The following is a 16,438-nucleotide window of genomic DNA, read 5'->3' as shown; positions in this document are numbered from 1 at the left end:
TTCTATAGCTTGGTATTATTTAAAATTTCACAACTTAGTCCCGCTATTGCTCTAGAATTTATTTATTTTTTGCTCGTTTATTAGTTGCTACTAGTTACAAATCAAAAAAGGAAATGGGAAATGTACACAGCAGTCACGCTCGGGTCTCAGGAGGCTAGTTCATTGTCTTCTGATGTGATCCAGTTGGTTTTGGGTGAGAGAAGCCAAAATATAACTCCTTTTTCAATGTACATTTTGACAGCAGTCTCCTTGGCGATCATGATTTCAAGCTCGATTACACTTCCTTTAGTGCTCTGCGCATGCATCAAGCACTAGGATGTGTAATCGTGCTTGAAATCATGATTGTGTCTAGAGACTGTAATGGCTAGATGTACATTGAAAAAGGAGTTATATTTTGGTCTGTTCTCACCCAAAACCAACTGGATTGCTTCAGAAGACATTGATTAAACCACCGGAGTTGTATGGATTACTTTTATGCTGACTTTATCTCCTTTTTGGAGCTTCAAAGGCCTGATCACCATTCACTTGCATTATATGTACCTACAGAGCTGAGATATTCTTCTAAAAATCTTCGTTTGTGTTCAGCAGAAGAAAGTAATATGCCTCTTAGATGGCATGAGGGTGAGTAAATTATGTGAGAATTTTCATTTTTAGGTGAACCCTTTAAAGGGATAGTTGACCCAGAAATGTGAATTCTGTCACTATTTACCAAGGAGAACAAAACTGTATGTCTTTCTTACATGGAACACAAGAGGATAAACTTTTATGAATTTCAGTCTTTAACATTCTGCCTAACATCTCTTGAGTTCCACTGAAGAAAGAACAACATATAGGTTTAGAACAACAGGACAGAATTTTCATTTATGGGTGCACTATCTGTTTTAAGTATGTAGTGCATAACCTTTTTGGGCAAGTTCAGATTTAATTTTGAATGTTCTGATGCTCAAAAATAAAGACACAACACTCAAGAACAACGTTCACAGTGTTTGACCAAATTTCATGTACATTTACTTTTAACATGTGGAACATGTATAAAGACTTTACACTGAATAAACAATGGTCATCAAATCATATGGAGCTAAAAGAGCTTACATAAAGAGTTATATTTTTCATTAAAATCATTGTCATTTTAGGGTAACTTTCATTTTCACATTGAATTACATTTATGCCATCAGACCGTTTTTCAGTTAGAATGTAATTTCTGAAATCTAAGGCCACTAGAGGGAGCCATTGCTATCTCTGTCACACAGAACTCCATTATAGGACACATAGAAAAGTCCTGGGGGGGGGGGGGGGGGGGGCATTCATATAGGACGCGTTATTACGTTAAAAACAGATGGAGCACAACTGAACTGAAAAGAAGATGTGTTCTTTAAAAACAGGTAGACGGAGCACAACTGAACTGAACAGAAAATGCATTCATACACATATATTTACTCCCATACATGAGATACGGCTAAAGATTTCAGTCAGAAATGTAATGTAATTAAAAAAATAACACAGACTTAATGCAAGAATGCGTCCTATATGAACTACCCCTTACACATTAGAAGACTACCCTCACCTATAATGACATAATATTCATTTGCAAAATGTCAATAGCATGTAGCATTAACTACTCACTTTGTATAATACCACATCTCTTGGAGAAAAAAAAAGAAAACTTGAAAATGGGCCCATATAATATACAGTTCCTATATACAAATTGACCCGTGGGTATAGAATAGAGAGGAGGGGTAACCGAAGCACTTTAAGTTCACTGTCAGAGAGACAACTCTTTGTGGCTGCGCTAATATGGAAGCAAGTCAGTTTAGAACCAACATTCACTTGACCCTCAGATACTGATGTGGTTAAACAGTGCAACACTGGTAGTCAGATCTAAACATCGCTTGTGGTCATTCACATTTATCATTTCCCTTCTGAGCCAGCTAAAACTATTGCACAATGCTTTTTTCAGAGCTGTATACATGTATGTCTTAAAATCAGTGTTTTTTTTTTCTTTTTCTTTTTTCTTTTATCGCAACACATTGCAAGAGAAACTCTATCTACAACATGTCTCACAATTTAAATAAATCTGCATTCCCCAAATAAAGTCCCACAAAAAACAAAAACGAACACTGCATCAAAACAATTAGAAAACATCATGAGAGCAAAATACTCTAAAACCTTACTGTATCAGATACCAACTTTGGTTAAAACAAATAAAAGAAAATACACAGATGAAAAAAAAAAATGAAAAAAATGAAAATATCAAGTATTAAATATCTGTATTAAAATCATTTAAAAAATGAAAACTGGGAAATGGGGCAGAGGAGCTATATATATTCTCTATATTCTTTTGTATGTAAAACATTTTTTGTTTGCGTTCTTTGTCTTAAATAAAAATATAATACCATCAATTCTGCGTGATCTCTGTGGCTCAGCTCCTCCTGATGGCACTCCAGATTCCATTGTGCGTGTCACGAGCGGCCAAGCTTAAACAGTACCTCACACAAAATGGCCGCCACACCAGAGTTCAGCACGGAGGACAATGAAATATCGAGCAGCCTGCTCTCGTAGAGCACAAACTCAGGCCTGTTTTCCTCCACCTGGGCCATGGCCAGCAGGGCTTTGGCAGCCCGACACATCATGTTGATGCTGGGCGGCTCATAATGGTTGGGGTGTCCCATGTGCAAGAGACTGTGAGGGCTCTGCTGATACTGTGCCATAGCTACACTGTCCTCCAGGAAGCTTATCAAGGCTCCCACACTGCCCTTCTGCAGGGCAACGGCTCGGGCGGCTGTAGAGTCACCCTGTGCAAGATTGGAGAGGACGGCTACAGCCATTTCACGGCACACCTGACTCTTTCGTTCACCCACATGCTGCACTAATGTGGCAAAAAGGCGCTCTTGTCTGCTAAAAGGAGGTGTGGCCAGAAGAAGGTCTACGTTAGAGTCTTGGATGCTCAGTTTGCACAGACATTCCAGAACCAGTCTCTGGGGTGTGAGCGAGGAGAAGCCATTTGCCATGCAAAAAGGGTCCTGGGCCTCCGCCGAAGGGCACACCATCCAGTGGAGCAACCCGTCCAGGATCGGAAGGCAGATACTCTCAGGATAAATCGACAGGTCTAGCTGTCCTGAAATGTTGGCTAGGGTGACCAAGGTGTTCTCACGCAAGGCCCCGAGGCAGTCCCACCACCATTCATCCTTGCTGCAAGCCAGACCTCTCTCTTCCTCACGCTGGTAGGTCGGCGGCATCCTTTTTCTTTTTGGATGTTCATGGTGCAAAAGCACCAGCTTACCAAGAATGAGCACCAAACCTGGGTGCCGAGCCATGTCGCTGTCATTACCAGGGACAAAGGAGAGTCCTCGAATGATATTGGACACACAAATGCAGCGCTTGGCCAACTCATCTTGCCAGCCCTCTGCTATGGACAGAGGTGCTTCGTCCCAGCATCGTGGCTCATCTTCCACCAAGGCGATGGTGCTCTGGTTCTCTCTATTGCGGAAGGGGAATGATTGAGTTTCACCTACAGATAGGGACCCTGGACGAGAACTTAGCATTTCATCAATAGTGGCTGTCAAGCTTTCCTCTGAGGACCCTGCAACTTCTCTTTGCAATTCCCCTTCCCTCCTGGGCTCTGCTTCCAATGGTGCTTTTCCATCTGCCTCCACACCTTCCTGATAGTCTGAGGACTTCGGTTCTTCCTCTTCCCCACATCCATCAAAGTGGGTCTGGATGTGGGCTGTGGAGTCCCCTCCACCAGCCTTCCAGTGCAGTAGGCCGCTGGTGAACTCACTGACTAGGCCTAGCAGCTCTGAACGATCCTCCACAAGGTCAGCCACAATCTCCCTCTCCTCTACCTTCACTGGCAGCTTGTCATACTTGCTGGCTTGCTTAGGTCTGGGCTCCAATGGCGGACATGGTTCTTGACCAATGTTTTTCTCTTTATCTTCTGCCTTATTCTCAGTGGACTCCACCTCCTTCTCCATAACGAATGCTTCTGTTGAGCTACTGGCCTGAGGGTTCTCAGACTCCACATCTAATCTCTTCTCCACCTGTTCTGTTTCTGATTGGCTGTTTAGGTCTTGATTGGGAGGTTCCTCTACCTCTGTTGGCTCTGAACATGAACCAAGGAGAGTTTTCTGACCCTCAGTGCCAACTTCATATTCCTCAAGGATCCCAAAGATCTCTATTAGGCACCTTCTGAGATACTCAACAATGAGCTCCAAGAAACCAGGCAACTTTAAATGTGAAAGACAAAATTTAATTGCATTACATTAGAATGTACACCTATCATTTCTTTAAAACTGCTATAAACATTGCTGCAAAATTGCAAAGGCTGTAAAAGACTTATGCAATTGTCTCTGAGCATTACCATATAAACAAATGCTAAATGATTATTATTATTATTTTTTTTAAAGATGACCCCAAATAGTTTGGTCTCAATGTGCTAAATAAAGGGTGTTCACACTGACAGCTGTTAAATTGCTAGAGGTCGCTGTACTGTTGGTATCTATTAAGCCTCCCTACCCAACTGCAGTGTTTTACCTGTATCAGGTGATGGCTGTCAGTTTGAATGCCCCTTGACCCTATCTTTGCCATATTGCACAGCCTGCTACAGTGTTTCCAGGGTGTGTTGCTGAGAACTTACCTGGTTTAGGGCAAAGGAAGACACTGTGCTATCATCATACAACAAGATGTTTACAGTATCTAGGGCCCATGTGCTCTCTGCAAGCAAACCAGACTTTAGAGACATCATCACACGCCAAGCTTCTGGTGTGCCTTAAAAACAAAAGAGCATGATCAGAGCCTTTTCACAAACAGACCATTCAGGTTTAGCCTTGTCAAAAGAGGTTTTTATAAAGCTTTTCACAGTCCCTTTTGAGGGTCTGTTTGATCCAAGCAAGGTTACAGCAACTGTGTGAACACTTACCAATGTCTTTGGATGTTAACCTTCGGCGGGGTTTAAGTTGGGGCTGTGTAGCCTCCACAGAGTCCAGCGGAAAACTGACTTCCCGATGGATTGTTGGGAAGCCTTGGCCAGAAATACCACCACTCTGGGAGCTTGGCATAGACCCTGGGCCGCCAGGCTTTTGCATCTGCTTCATAGAGGCCATCATATGAGCCTTACTGGGTGACATAGAGCCACCCATAGGCCGAGGGAATGGTGCAGGGCTTGGGACTCGAGAGATATGATTTGGCATAGCTGGAGGAGACTGGTAGGAAGATGATGGTTGCCGGCTGGCCATGGAGGGCATAGAGCTGGAAGAGGGTGAAGAGTGTGGTGGGCAGGGGGACTGGTGCTGACCGGGCCATTGACTTTCCTGATTTGCTCTGGCTTCTGAATCATCCGCTCGGCTCATGGAGGGGTAGGGGGCTCCATGACACTGGCGGCTGGGGTAAGGGTAGCTCATATCGGGTCTGGGGTGCCACATGTTCCCATGAGACCCACAGCTTGAGTTGGATGATGGGGGTGGTCCACCAGTCATCATGCTGTGCTGGGGAGGTCCCTGACCACCAGGCTGCATGCGATCTCGTCCATAAGGATAGGGGAATGGGCCCTGCATGGGCCTACGCTCTGGGTAGCTATATTGGCCATACATGTCAGGCTGCTGACCACCGTACTGCATACCATAGGCTTCACTTTCATGGCGTTTAGCTGGAGGGCCATACATCCCTTCCCCAGGCCGCTTATAACCCTGTAAAGCGAAGTAAATACATTGTCTAAAAACTTAAAATGGTAATAAGGTGGCTTATTGTAAAAAAAAAAAAAAAAAGAATCTGAGGTTCACTTAAGCTTTTTGTACAAAATTTCAGGACCATTTTTCCACCCTTTCTCGGAATTAAACACTTTGCTTTTTGCTGGTGTCCCTTTATGAAACACATCCTTTGCATGTGAAATGAGCAACAGCAGTTCACTGCTCAGTATTGTTGTGTCAAAAATACTTCTGAACTGCCCCATCCTTCAATAACAGCCTCTTTGAAAATCCATCATTACTGATTCATAAAATAATTCAGAAGATTTCAGGACATTCCATTTTTGCAGTTTGATTGCAACAAATAGTCTTTTGGGCTGGGGAGGAGATTTTGAGTTCTGAAAGTTGCAGTATATTTTCATAATACAATTAACTCTTTTATCTTAAAGGATGAAAGGAAAATTAAATCCCTCATGATATGACCCTTTTCATATCATATCACAATGATTTAATAGCGCACAAAGAACCACTACCTCTCAGCATAATATCAGTTTTTCACAAAAAGAGGAGGATGAAATTGGATCACATTTGATTGCTGACCTGCTGTTGGGGATACATCCCATGTGCACCATATGGCATGCCATGAGGGTACTGCTGCACATAACCGTCATGTCCATGTCTATGGTAAAAACGCACAAAATACGATATAAAAGATCTACAAACCAAAATGCATTCATATAAAATTGTCAAAAATGGTCACTTCTTACCTCTGATGAGAGGGGTATCTACTGCCTGAGAACATGCTGGGATCACTGTTGGAAGGCACCATGTTGCTCTGATTTCCAGGGGGAGGAATTCCCCCCTCTGGAGTCATGACATGGTCTGGCCTGTGGACATAAACATTAAATAATGACTGACATGCTGCCTTTGGGTTTGGTATTGTTTTTATACAGTAAATAGTGTTCTGGCCTACCTCCTCTCAAAGCTATGGTTGTAGGGGTACTGGGGTCGTGGACCCATACCCATCGCTGAGGGTGGTCCACGTGGGTACATATCCTGCATACCACTGCCAGGCATCTGTCCAGGCATGAAGGACTCAGAGACACCTGAAAACAAGTGAACAATTTTATCTGTGAGAAAGATAATTAATATGCCTGTGATTCACGAGACGGCATTCGCAACACAATTTACTTCTGTATTGTGATTTAAACAGAATATTCAACAAGAAAAAAGGTGGGACTTTATTTTTTGGAAATTAATTGGATTGTGAAAGGTGTCTAATACCAGAATAAAGACAGATTTGAATGTAAATTTCCTGTTAATAGTGGTAAGGATAAAAAAGTTTGTCCCAGGACAATATTTGTATCAGGCCAAATTTCTTTGAGCATCTGCCTGCTGGGAACCTAGATGGTGATCCGGACATGGAGGCTGAGCGTTGAGTCCAACCTCTCAAGCATCTCGACATATCCCAATAGTAACACTTCTCTTTCAAATTTTTATTATTTGTTGTAATTGCCATAACCTTTATTACATTAATGTTAACCAGCAATAACTTACTGCATTAACTATTGGCAAGAGTTGAGAAAGGCTGCATTACCCATAACAGAGGCCTGAAACAATGCCTTATTCGTTATTTGACTTTTGGTTAACATCAGTAATATTAACCAGGTGTACCTAACTAAAAGTAAAGACTATGGATGTGCCTGAAGCCAAATACCTTACTTGGAAAGATACGAATAATGACTTCAAAACGAATAATGAATTCTTCCAAATAATAGAAAAACTATTCATAAGACTGATTATCCAATGAGCTCAGAGATAGAGCGATGTTTTAACATATTTAAAATTACAAAGCAATTGTGAGTCTGTGAAGCCAGTATGACTAAACTTTAAACATGAAACTGTGCACGGCATGATTTAAATCCGATGGCCACGTTGCAGTCACCATTTACTGTGTGCTTCTCTGAAATCTGAACTTGTCAAGAGTAACACTGGCTAAGATACTATATCATATGTATTTTCCACTTTTTGAAATGTCTGTGTTAATGTTTAAAACCTTCTGAGCAAACTATGAGATCATGCTTCTTTATCTCATTCACTCCTTAAGCAGGCAGCACGCGATGTGTGAGGTGAGGAAGGGGTGAAGTTTCTACAATACGAGCAGTTTTCTTCTAAAACAAAGTGAATGCAAGTAACCAGCAAAAGACAAGCACAGACTGTTTTATAAGGCTGGGATATCACTGAAGATTTTGCTGGTGATATATTGATTTCCTAAAGAGCACATCATTAGACTTCACGATCCTTCAGGGCTGCACAATTAATCAAAATAACATCAAAATCGTGATATGGTCATATGTGATTTTTAAACCAAAAAAGGCTGCGAATAAATGAGTAAATCGAGTAAAGTAACGCAATATTTTTTATTTTAGACCATAATATCTGAGTTACTTTTTAAATAAAGTAATGCGTTGTTTTTGTACACCTCTACTGTCCCTGTATTGTGAGAAATCAGGAGTAAAAGTGTGCAAACTTGGGGAGGAGAAGTAGTGCATGACAGACATTGTAGTTCTATAGAGTGAGGCCAGAGCCTATTAGCAGAGACGAGTCACTTCTATTTAAAAGAATGTGAGAAACTGGAACGACCAACCAAGAAGCTCTAGCACCCAACAGTCAATGGATGTAGAAAGGAAGTCCTGCCTTGCAGGTAAAAGAGCCAATCACCTATTAGATAGACATTGCCTGTCAATCAACTCTCTAATGTGCATGCCCATTTCATGTTTTAGAGTAAAATGAGGTCAACATTCGTTTGAGTGAAACACGGTTGATTCATGTGTTAATACACACTGCATTAAAAAAAAAAATCAGTAAACGCATTTAGGCAGAGGGATTATAAGACTAGTCTTCCACTGGCCACGACATGATACACAGGGTGAAATACTCGCTCAATTCACTGACTTATGCTGCCGAACTGCTCCGTGTTACAGCTTTCCGTAACTGGGAGAATGGGATGAGAAAAGTTGACTCTGGATCAGTGATTCCAAGCAACGTTCTACATCGATTGTGTATGCAGAGAAAATGTCTTAGTTTCTAAAAATATTCTACATTTTTGTTTTATAATAAACAAGTCGTTTGATTCATGAAACAAACCGTTTTTATGTCATTTTGGTAGCATTAAAAGGATTCCATTCAAGTTGTGTCAATATGCGCGTCTGTACGCACCGTGGATCAACTCAAAACAATATTTATTTAATCAAATCAAATCACTTTTATTATCACACAACCATATACACAAGTGCAATAGTGTGTGAAATTCTTGGGTGCAGTTCCGAGCAACATAGCAGTCATGACAGTGATGAGACATATACCAATTTACAATAAACTTCAGATTTACAACACAATTTAAAATTTAATATACACATCATTACACACAACACAATATACAAATAATAACATACAATGTACAGTATGCAATACACACAATATAGATACACATTTATTCATCAGACTTATTCCTTGAACATGTTAGACTGGAATTCCCCACTGAATTTTATCCTGACTTTTGAAAAACATCTTAAGTTGACTCTGACATTGTCGATGGGCACAGTACATGATGACATGTATGATGCTGGTTCAATTGCTGGACTTTGCTGCTTTAGGTAAGACAGTGGTTATTCTTCATTATTCATATTGGCTGCCATGTTGATGGAAAAACAAATTATGCATATTCATGTTATTGATTCTTTATTATAAATATGACGTGAAGACCTACTTTCTAAATATCTGTTTGTTTACTATGTTGTTTTGACAGGAGTGTTGTACAGTAGCTAGCATGACCTGTAATGTCTCTTGTATGCAATGCATGGTTTATTTGCAGGGTTAGGAGGGTTACTTTTGAAATGTATTCCACTACAGATTACAGAATACATGCTGTAAAATGTCATTTGTAACATTTTCCGTTAGATTACTCAAGGTCAGTAACGTATTGTAAATACTTTGGATTACTTCTTCAGCACTGGTAGATTTTTTCACTTGTTTTGACTATAAAAACTCTGTGACAAAATACACATGTTAAAAATACATTCTCTGAAAAACCTAAATATCTTATGCAGTGTTGTTTCTAAAACAAGATAAATCAAACTGATCTTGTTTTAAGGATTTTTAGATATTTTTACAGGAAAACAATACACAACATTATTATCAGGAATATGATTTTTGCCCTAATATCAAAGGTCTTACTAGAAAAAAAAGAAATTATGATCCAACGTGAATTTTCTTGTATATGATTGTGTCTGGTAACGTGCATGTAAAATGGCTAGAAATATCATTTTAGCTTAGAGTAAAGCTGACAATTTACACAAGGTTTATTTCTATTTCTTCCACTCCAAATTTACTTCAAACTTACTTCTCTGTCTGCTCGTATGAATGTAACACATCATAAGAAAGTGTTTCACCGCATTTGTATAAATGTTTTCCATCTGAAAGGACTAAATATTAAATGAATCAAATGACAATAAAATGCAAAGTAATCTCTTCAATAACCAAAATACTTTTTGAATGTAACTGTATTCTAATTACCAATGATTTAAATTGTAACTGTAGTGGAATACTTGAATACATAATCCCGTTACATGTATTCCGTTACTCCCCAACCCTGCTTATTTGTATGGAATACATAGAATAGCAGAAGAGAAAGTGGCTGTGAGAGAAAAGTAATGCAAAAGTAAAGTAATGCTTTACTTTCCATAAACAATTACTTTTTAATTAAGTAAATTTTTTTAAGGAGTAACACAATATTCTAACAAGTTACTTTTAAAAGTAACGTTACCCAACACTGCTGACTAATACCTAAATACAGGACAGTAGTCCAAACAGCACAAATAAAAGCGTGCATAACAGGTGAAACGCTCTGTGTTCACACGCTTGGCTCATGATGTGCTGTTTTGAGGTTTTGCTTGCAGACAAAGTGCTGCAGGTTCACACATTCGTGCAATTCCAAACATTTGTTACCACAAGTTATTATACAAATCAAAACAGCCACACAGTAGCACAGATGAGTACCAAAATGAGATGACAGGGCTTCACCAGATTTGTATTGAAGAAAAAAAAAAAAACATAGGCTAAAACAAATCTAATCCTCAGTTCAGTATTATAATAATATTATATAAACTCAGCAAAAAAAGAAACGTCCTTTCACTTTCAACTGCTTTTATTTTCAGCAAATTTAACATGTGTAAATATTTGTATGAACATAAAAAGATTCAACAACTAAGACATAAACTGAACAAGTTTCACAGATATGTGACTAACAGAAATGGAATAATGTGTCCTTGAACAAAGGGGGGGTCAAAATCAAAAGTAAGTCAGTATCTGGTGTGGCCATCAGCTGCATTAAGTACTGCAGTGCATCTCCTCCTCATGGACTGCACCAGATTTGCCAGTTATTGCTGTGAGATGTTACCCCACTCTTCCACCACGGCACTTGCAAGTTCCTGGACATTTCTGGGGGGAATGGCCCTATCCCTCACCCTCCGATCCAACAAGTCCCGACGTGCTCAATGGGATTGCGATCCGGGCTCTTCGCTGGCCATGGCAGAACACTGACATTCCTGTCTTGCAGGAAATCACGCACAGAACGAGCAGTATGGCTGGTGGCATTGTCATGCTGGAGGGTCATATCAGGATGAGCTTGCAGGAAGGGTACCACATGAAGGAGGAGTATGTCTTCCCTGTTAAGCACAGCGTTGAGATTGCCTGCAATGACAACAAGCTCAGTCCGATTATGCGGTGATACACCACCCCAGACCATGATGGACGCTCCACCTCGAAATCGATCCAGCTCCACAGTACAGGCCTCGGTGTAACGCTCACTCCTTCGATGATAAACGCGAGTCCGACCATCACCCCTGGTGAGACAAAACCACGACTCGTCAGTGAAGAGCACTTTTTGCCAGTCCTGTCTGGTCCAGTGAAGGTGGGTTTGTGCTCATAGGTGACGTTGTTGCCGGTGATGTCTGGTAAGGACCTGCCTTACAACAGGCCTACAAGCCCTCAGTCCAGCCTCTCTCAGCCTATTGCGGACAGTCTGAACACTGTTGGAGGGATTGTGTGTTCCTGGTGTAACTCGAGCAGTTGTTGTTGCCATCCTGTACCTGTCCCGCAGGTGTGAAATGCGGATGTACCGTTCCTGTGCAGGTGTTGTTACACATGGTCTGCCACTGCGAGGACGATCAGCTGTCCTTCCTGTATCCCTGTAGTGCTGTCTTAGGCATCTCACAGTACGGACATTGCAATTTATTGCCCTGGCCACATCTGCAGTCTTCATGCCTCCATGCAGCATGCCTAAGGCATGTTCACGCAGATGAGCAGGGACCCTGGGCATCTTTCTTTTGGTGTTTTCAGTAGAAAGGTCTCTTTAGTGTCCTAAGTTTTTATAACTGTGATCTTAATTGCCTACGGTCTGTAAGCTGTTAGTGTCTTAACAACCGTTCCACAGGTGCATGTTCATTAATTGTTTATGGTTCATTGAACAAGCATGGAAAACATTGTTTAAACCCTTTACAATAAAGATCTGTGAAGTTATTTGGATTTTTACAAAATTATCTTTAAAATACAGTGTCCTGAAATAGGGACGTTTCTTTTTTTGCTGAGTTTATTATCAGGGATGCAAACTACTCGCCTTTCAGCTAAAGTCACCTTTTCCTGTAGCTAACTTGCCCAAATTGTTTGGTGACATTTTCTTCATTTTCCTTATTAAAAACACTCAAAAGTGTTACTTTAAGCTTAATCACTTAAAAAAAGCTTTAAATACAATAAACAAATCAACAGAAAATATACCGTTCATCTGGTACAGCTGCTATGACTTTCTCACCTTTTTCACCGCTCGAGTTTGCATCTCTGATTATTAGTATTAATATAATATATGCTGAAAATCCAAAACATTATGACCACCTGCCTAATATGCTGTTGGTCCTCTGTGTGCCACCAAAACAGCACCAACCCACTGAGGCATGGACTCTACAAGCCCCCTGAAGGTGTCCTGTGGTATCTGGCACAGATCCTTCAAGTCCTTTAAGTTGCGAAGTGGAGCTGCCGTGGATCGGACTTGTTGGTCTAGCACATCCCATTGATGCTCAATCGGATTGAGATCTGGGGAATTTGGAGGCCAGGGCAACACCTTGAACTCGTCATCATGATCCTCAAACCTTTTCCCGAACAATGTGTGCAGTGTGGCAGGGCGCATTATCCTGCTGCAAGAGGCCACTGCCATCAGGGAATACCATTGCCATGAAGGGGTGTACCTGGTCTGCAACAATGTTTAGGCTGGTGGCACGTGTCAAATTGACTTCCACGTGAATGGCTGGACCCAGGGTTTCTCCGCAGAACTTTGCCCAGAGCATCAAACTCCCTCCACCGGCTTGTCGTCTTCCCACAGTGCATCCTGGTGCCATCACTTCCCCAGGTAAATGGCGCACACATACACGGCCGTCCACGTGATGTAAAAGAAAACGGGACTCATCGGGCCAAGCGATCTTCTTCCATTGCTCCAAGGCCCAGTTCCGATGCTTGCATGCCCATTGTAGGTGCTTTCGACAGTGGACAGGGGTCATCATGGGCACTCTGACTGGTCTGCGGCTACGCAGCCCCATACGCAGCAGGGTGCGATGCACTGTGTGTTGTGACACATTCCTATCATAACCATCATTCAAATTTTCTGTGACTTGTGCCACAGTAGACCTTCTGACAGTTCAGACCAGAAGGGATGGCCTTCGTTGCCCTCACGCATGGATGAGCCTTGGGCGCCCGACACCCTGTCGCCGATTTGTGGTTTGTCCCTCCTCGGACCCCTGCCGGTAGGTACTCACCACTGCTGACCGGCAGCACCCCACAAGCTTTGCCGTTTAAGAGATACTCTGACCCATAACAATTTAGCCCTTGTCAAAGTCACTCAGGTCTTTACTCCTGCCCATTTCTCCTGCATTCAACACGCTGACTACGAGAACTGATTGTTCGCTTACCATCTAATCCACCCAGACCTTGACATGTAGCCTGGTTAGGAGATGATCCATGTTATTCACTTCACCTGTGAGTGGTCATAATGTTTTGGCTCATCGGTGTGTGTTTGTATGTATATATATATATATATATATATATATATATATATATATATATATATATGGACCATGAGGGAGAGCAATCCACATTCAACAACACATATTAAACTTTATCTGGTAAGAAAAATAAATAATATCATTAGCCTAAATATAACAATGGTAATTATTATTATGATTATAATTATTATAAAAAATAAGAAAGATATATATTTTTTAATTATAAAAGGCATATTTGCTATATGGTAACTATGAACTATACACTGTTAACCTTAACTCTAATCTTAAACCTAACCCTACACCAACCCTTACCCTAAACCCTAACGTCACCCCTAAACCTACCGGTACCTCAATCTCATTAGCATCAAATGTGAATCTTGTAGAATAACATGTAGTTCCACAACAAGCACATTATATTGTATGTATTTCAATGTTAGTACATAGTAGTTAAAGACACTTAATATGAAGTGAGACCATAACTATAAATGGGATAGACTTATATTTAAAATTGGTCTTTCATTTCGTTTTTATGTACTTCCGAATTAAGCCCCGCCCACATCCAGTTATATCTGAATACTGATAATTTTGCCATAGCAACAGATACAGACACAGATACAGATAATGGCTTCGCTGCACACCCCTAGTAGAGATGTGACTAACTTAACTAAATTTTTCATGTCATATGACAGCAGTTTAGCTTTGCAAGTAACAAGCTACTTTTTCCAACAAACAGAGGTGAAACAAAATGCTACTTTGCTTGTTTTTATATCACATTTTGTAAACAGCTTTAAGGCTGAGCGAATGAATGCAATCAAAATCGGTTTGTTTTTGGACGGTTCATCTCAATGAATCTCACAGATTCATTTGAATCTTTGCAAGACATTTTTTTTTTAATTTTTTATAAAAATACTATACTTTAAATGCTGATGTTTATCATTTAGTTTTTGCCAGATAAATAGTTATATAGTTAAAAAGATAATGTCAAATGAAATCCCTTTAACCTTATTAGCTACTAACTTGGTGTGTGGCTAACTACTTTTTGAAATAGGTACATTGACTGCAGTTTAACTACTTTAATTATGAATAGCTTGCAGCTTGGGAAATTACAGTTTCAAGTAGCTTCTCTAATACTGTTTAACACTGACTAATAGCTTGGCATTGGTGATGTCAGTCAAAAAGGAAAGTCGTTTCTTGGGCAAAGCATGTTATTAGAGATTGATGAAAGATTTTGAAGACAGTCTTTTATATTTGTATTTACTGATTTATTTTGAGAATAACGTGCACTGATGAATCATGCACAAAAATGTCAGGAACATGGATAAAGAAAGTAAATAACGTAAAACATGCTTTCATGCTGACTTTAACCTACAGACACTAGAGGGCAGCAGTGTCCAAGCAATCAATGACTTTGAGCCTCTAATAAACAGTGCACTAGGAGGCAGCAGTGAGAAAACTAGAGAAATATCAAACCAGCCCATATGCAGTTATTGCAATAACAACACACCTTTTCTGGCAGATCCATATGGCTCCTTACTGGTATCAAACTGCATTCTAGAGCTGGCATCTCCACTGCCTCCGGCATGCAAGGTGCCTCGCTTCAGGAAGGCTGGGTCACTGCCTTCTGAGAAGGGATCTTGTACACTAACACCACTATTTCTAAACAAGAGGGTTAAAATAATGACAGCGAGTCAATACATAAACACACAAGAGTGACAGACACTACAGCATTAAACATAAACAGAGTATCCTGCATCACAATTAACAGTCTGCACTTTACCACGGCTGAATCTACAGAGCCACGGCAATAACAAAAAAAATGCACAAGTTTTTACTGTCTAAACTGAATGTGATGAGGTAAAAGTTGGTGTTGGAGAATAGCAATAAATTAATTTTCTGAGGTATGTTTATGTTCTTGCTTTTTTTAGGGTAAAATATATTTACAACCATAGTATTGTTTGTTTAGTATTTAGTTAAAAAAAAGAGGGGTGCAGAGGAAGTCCTCCCGCAGCAAAAAAAAAAAAAAAAAAAAACATTCTGTAGGTAAAACTGCACAAATATTTAGCCCACCTGGCACCTGGCTGAGGGGTAACTTGTCCGTGAGGTGTGGTAGCTGGTGTTGGGGGCTTTAGGTCCCCTGGCATCTCTGTCATGGTGCTGCTGCCTGTTGACTGAGGAGTCTGTGGCCCCTGAAGAGAACCTGAGTTTGCTGTTAAACAGTGGAAAAGAGTTTGTTAGACCAGAGAAATTGAATTGTTTTAGTCAAACAAAGCCAATGAAACAGACATAAAAATGAGTTCTTTTTGTTGGTATCTTGAAAAGTCTTACTTATACATTTCAATTTGTTTAGGTGGATGTGAAAAGTAGGGCTTGAAAAAAAAAAGATGAACAGAAGCATTGCAATGCATTCTTAATTTCACAATGTACAAAAATTGATAATCAGAATTTTTTGTTGAGACATAAAATCAAACTTGCGCTATAATACCCTAAAATGCTATAAAACCCAATAAAAAACATGTTAGTCAAATATAAAAAACTTTCGAAAAATGTACATTGGCAGACAAAAGTTTGGAATAATGTACAGATTTTGCTGTTTCGGAAGGAAATTGGTACTTGAATTCACCAAAGTGGCATTCAACTGATCACAAAGTATAG

General features: G+C 40.3%; 1 protein-coding gene across 5 annotated transcripts in view; it reads right to left on the bottom strand.

Moving 5' to 3' along the window:
* Positions 1-516: 516 nt before the first annotated feature.
* LOC127409876 (AT-rich interactive domain-containing protein 1B-like) overlaps positions 517-16,438 on the bottom strand; it is a 178,445-nt gene continuing 162,523 nt past the window's right edge. For 4 of the 5 annotated variants that reach the window (XM_051644796.1, XM_051644799.1, XM_051644798.1 and 1 more), the window contains 8 exons: positions 15,854-15,992; positions 15,291-15,442; positions 6,652-6,784; positions 6,446-6,565; positions 6,279-6,357; positions 4,916-5,681; positions 4,634-4,764; positions 518-4,223 (listed from right to left, as the gene is read on the bottom strand). In XM_051644796.1, coding sequence (XP_051500756.1) covers positions 2,460-4,223; positions 4,634-4,764; positions 4,916-5,681; positions 6,279-6,357; positions 6,446-6,565; positions 6,652-6,784; positions 15,291-15,442; positions 15,854-15,992 — 3,284 coding nt within the window. In that variant the 3' untranslated portion in view covers positions 518-2,459. Of the gene's footprint in view, positions 4,224-4,633; positions 4,765-4,915; positions 5,682-6,278; positions 6,358-6,445; positions 6,566-6,651; positions 6,785-15,290; positions 15,443-15,853; positions 15,993-16,438 lie in introns of all 5 variants that reach the window. The other variant, XM_051644797.1, reaches the window with a different exon arrangement.

This window comes from Myxocyprinus asiaticus, chromosome 19 (assembly GCF_019703515.2).
Source record: "Myxocyprinus asiaticus isolate MX2 ecotype Aquarium Trade chromosome 19, UBuf_Myxa_2, whole genome shotgun sequence".
Taxonomy (NCBI): domain Eukaryota; kingdom Metazoa; phylum Chordata; class Actinopteri; order Cypriniformes; family Catostomidae; genus Myxocyprinus; species Myxocyprinus asiaticus.
Note: the sequence above shows the minus strand (reverse complement) of the source record. Positions and strands in the feature narration are given on the sequence as shown.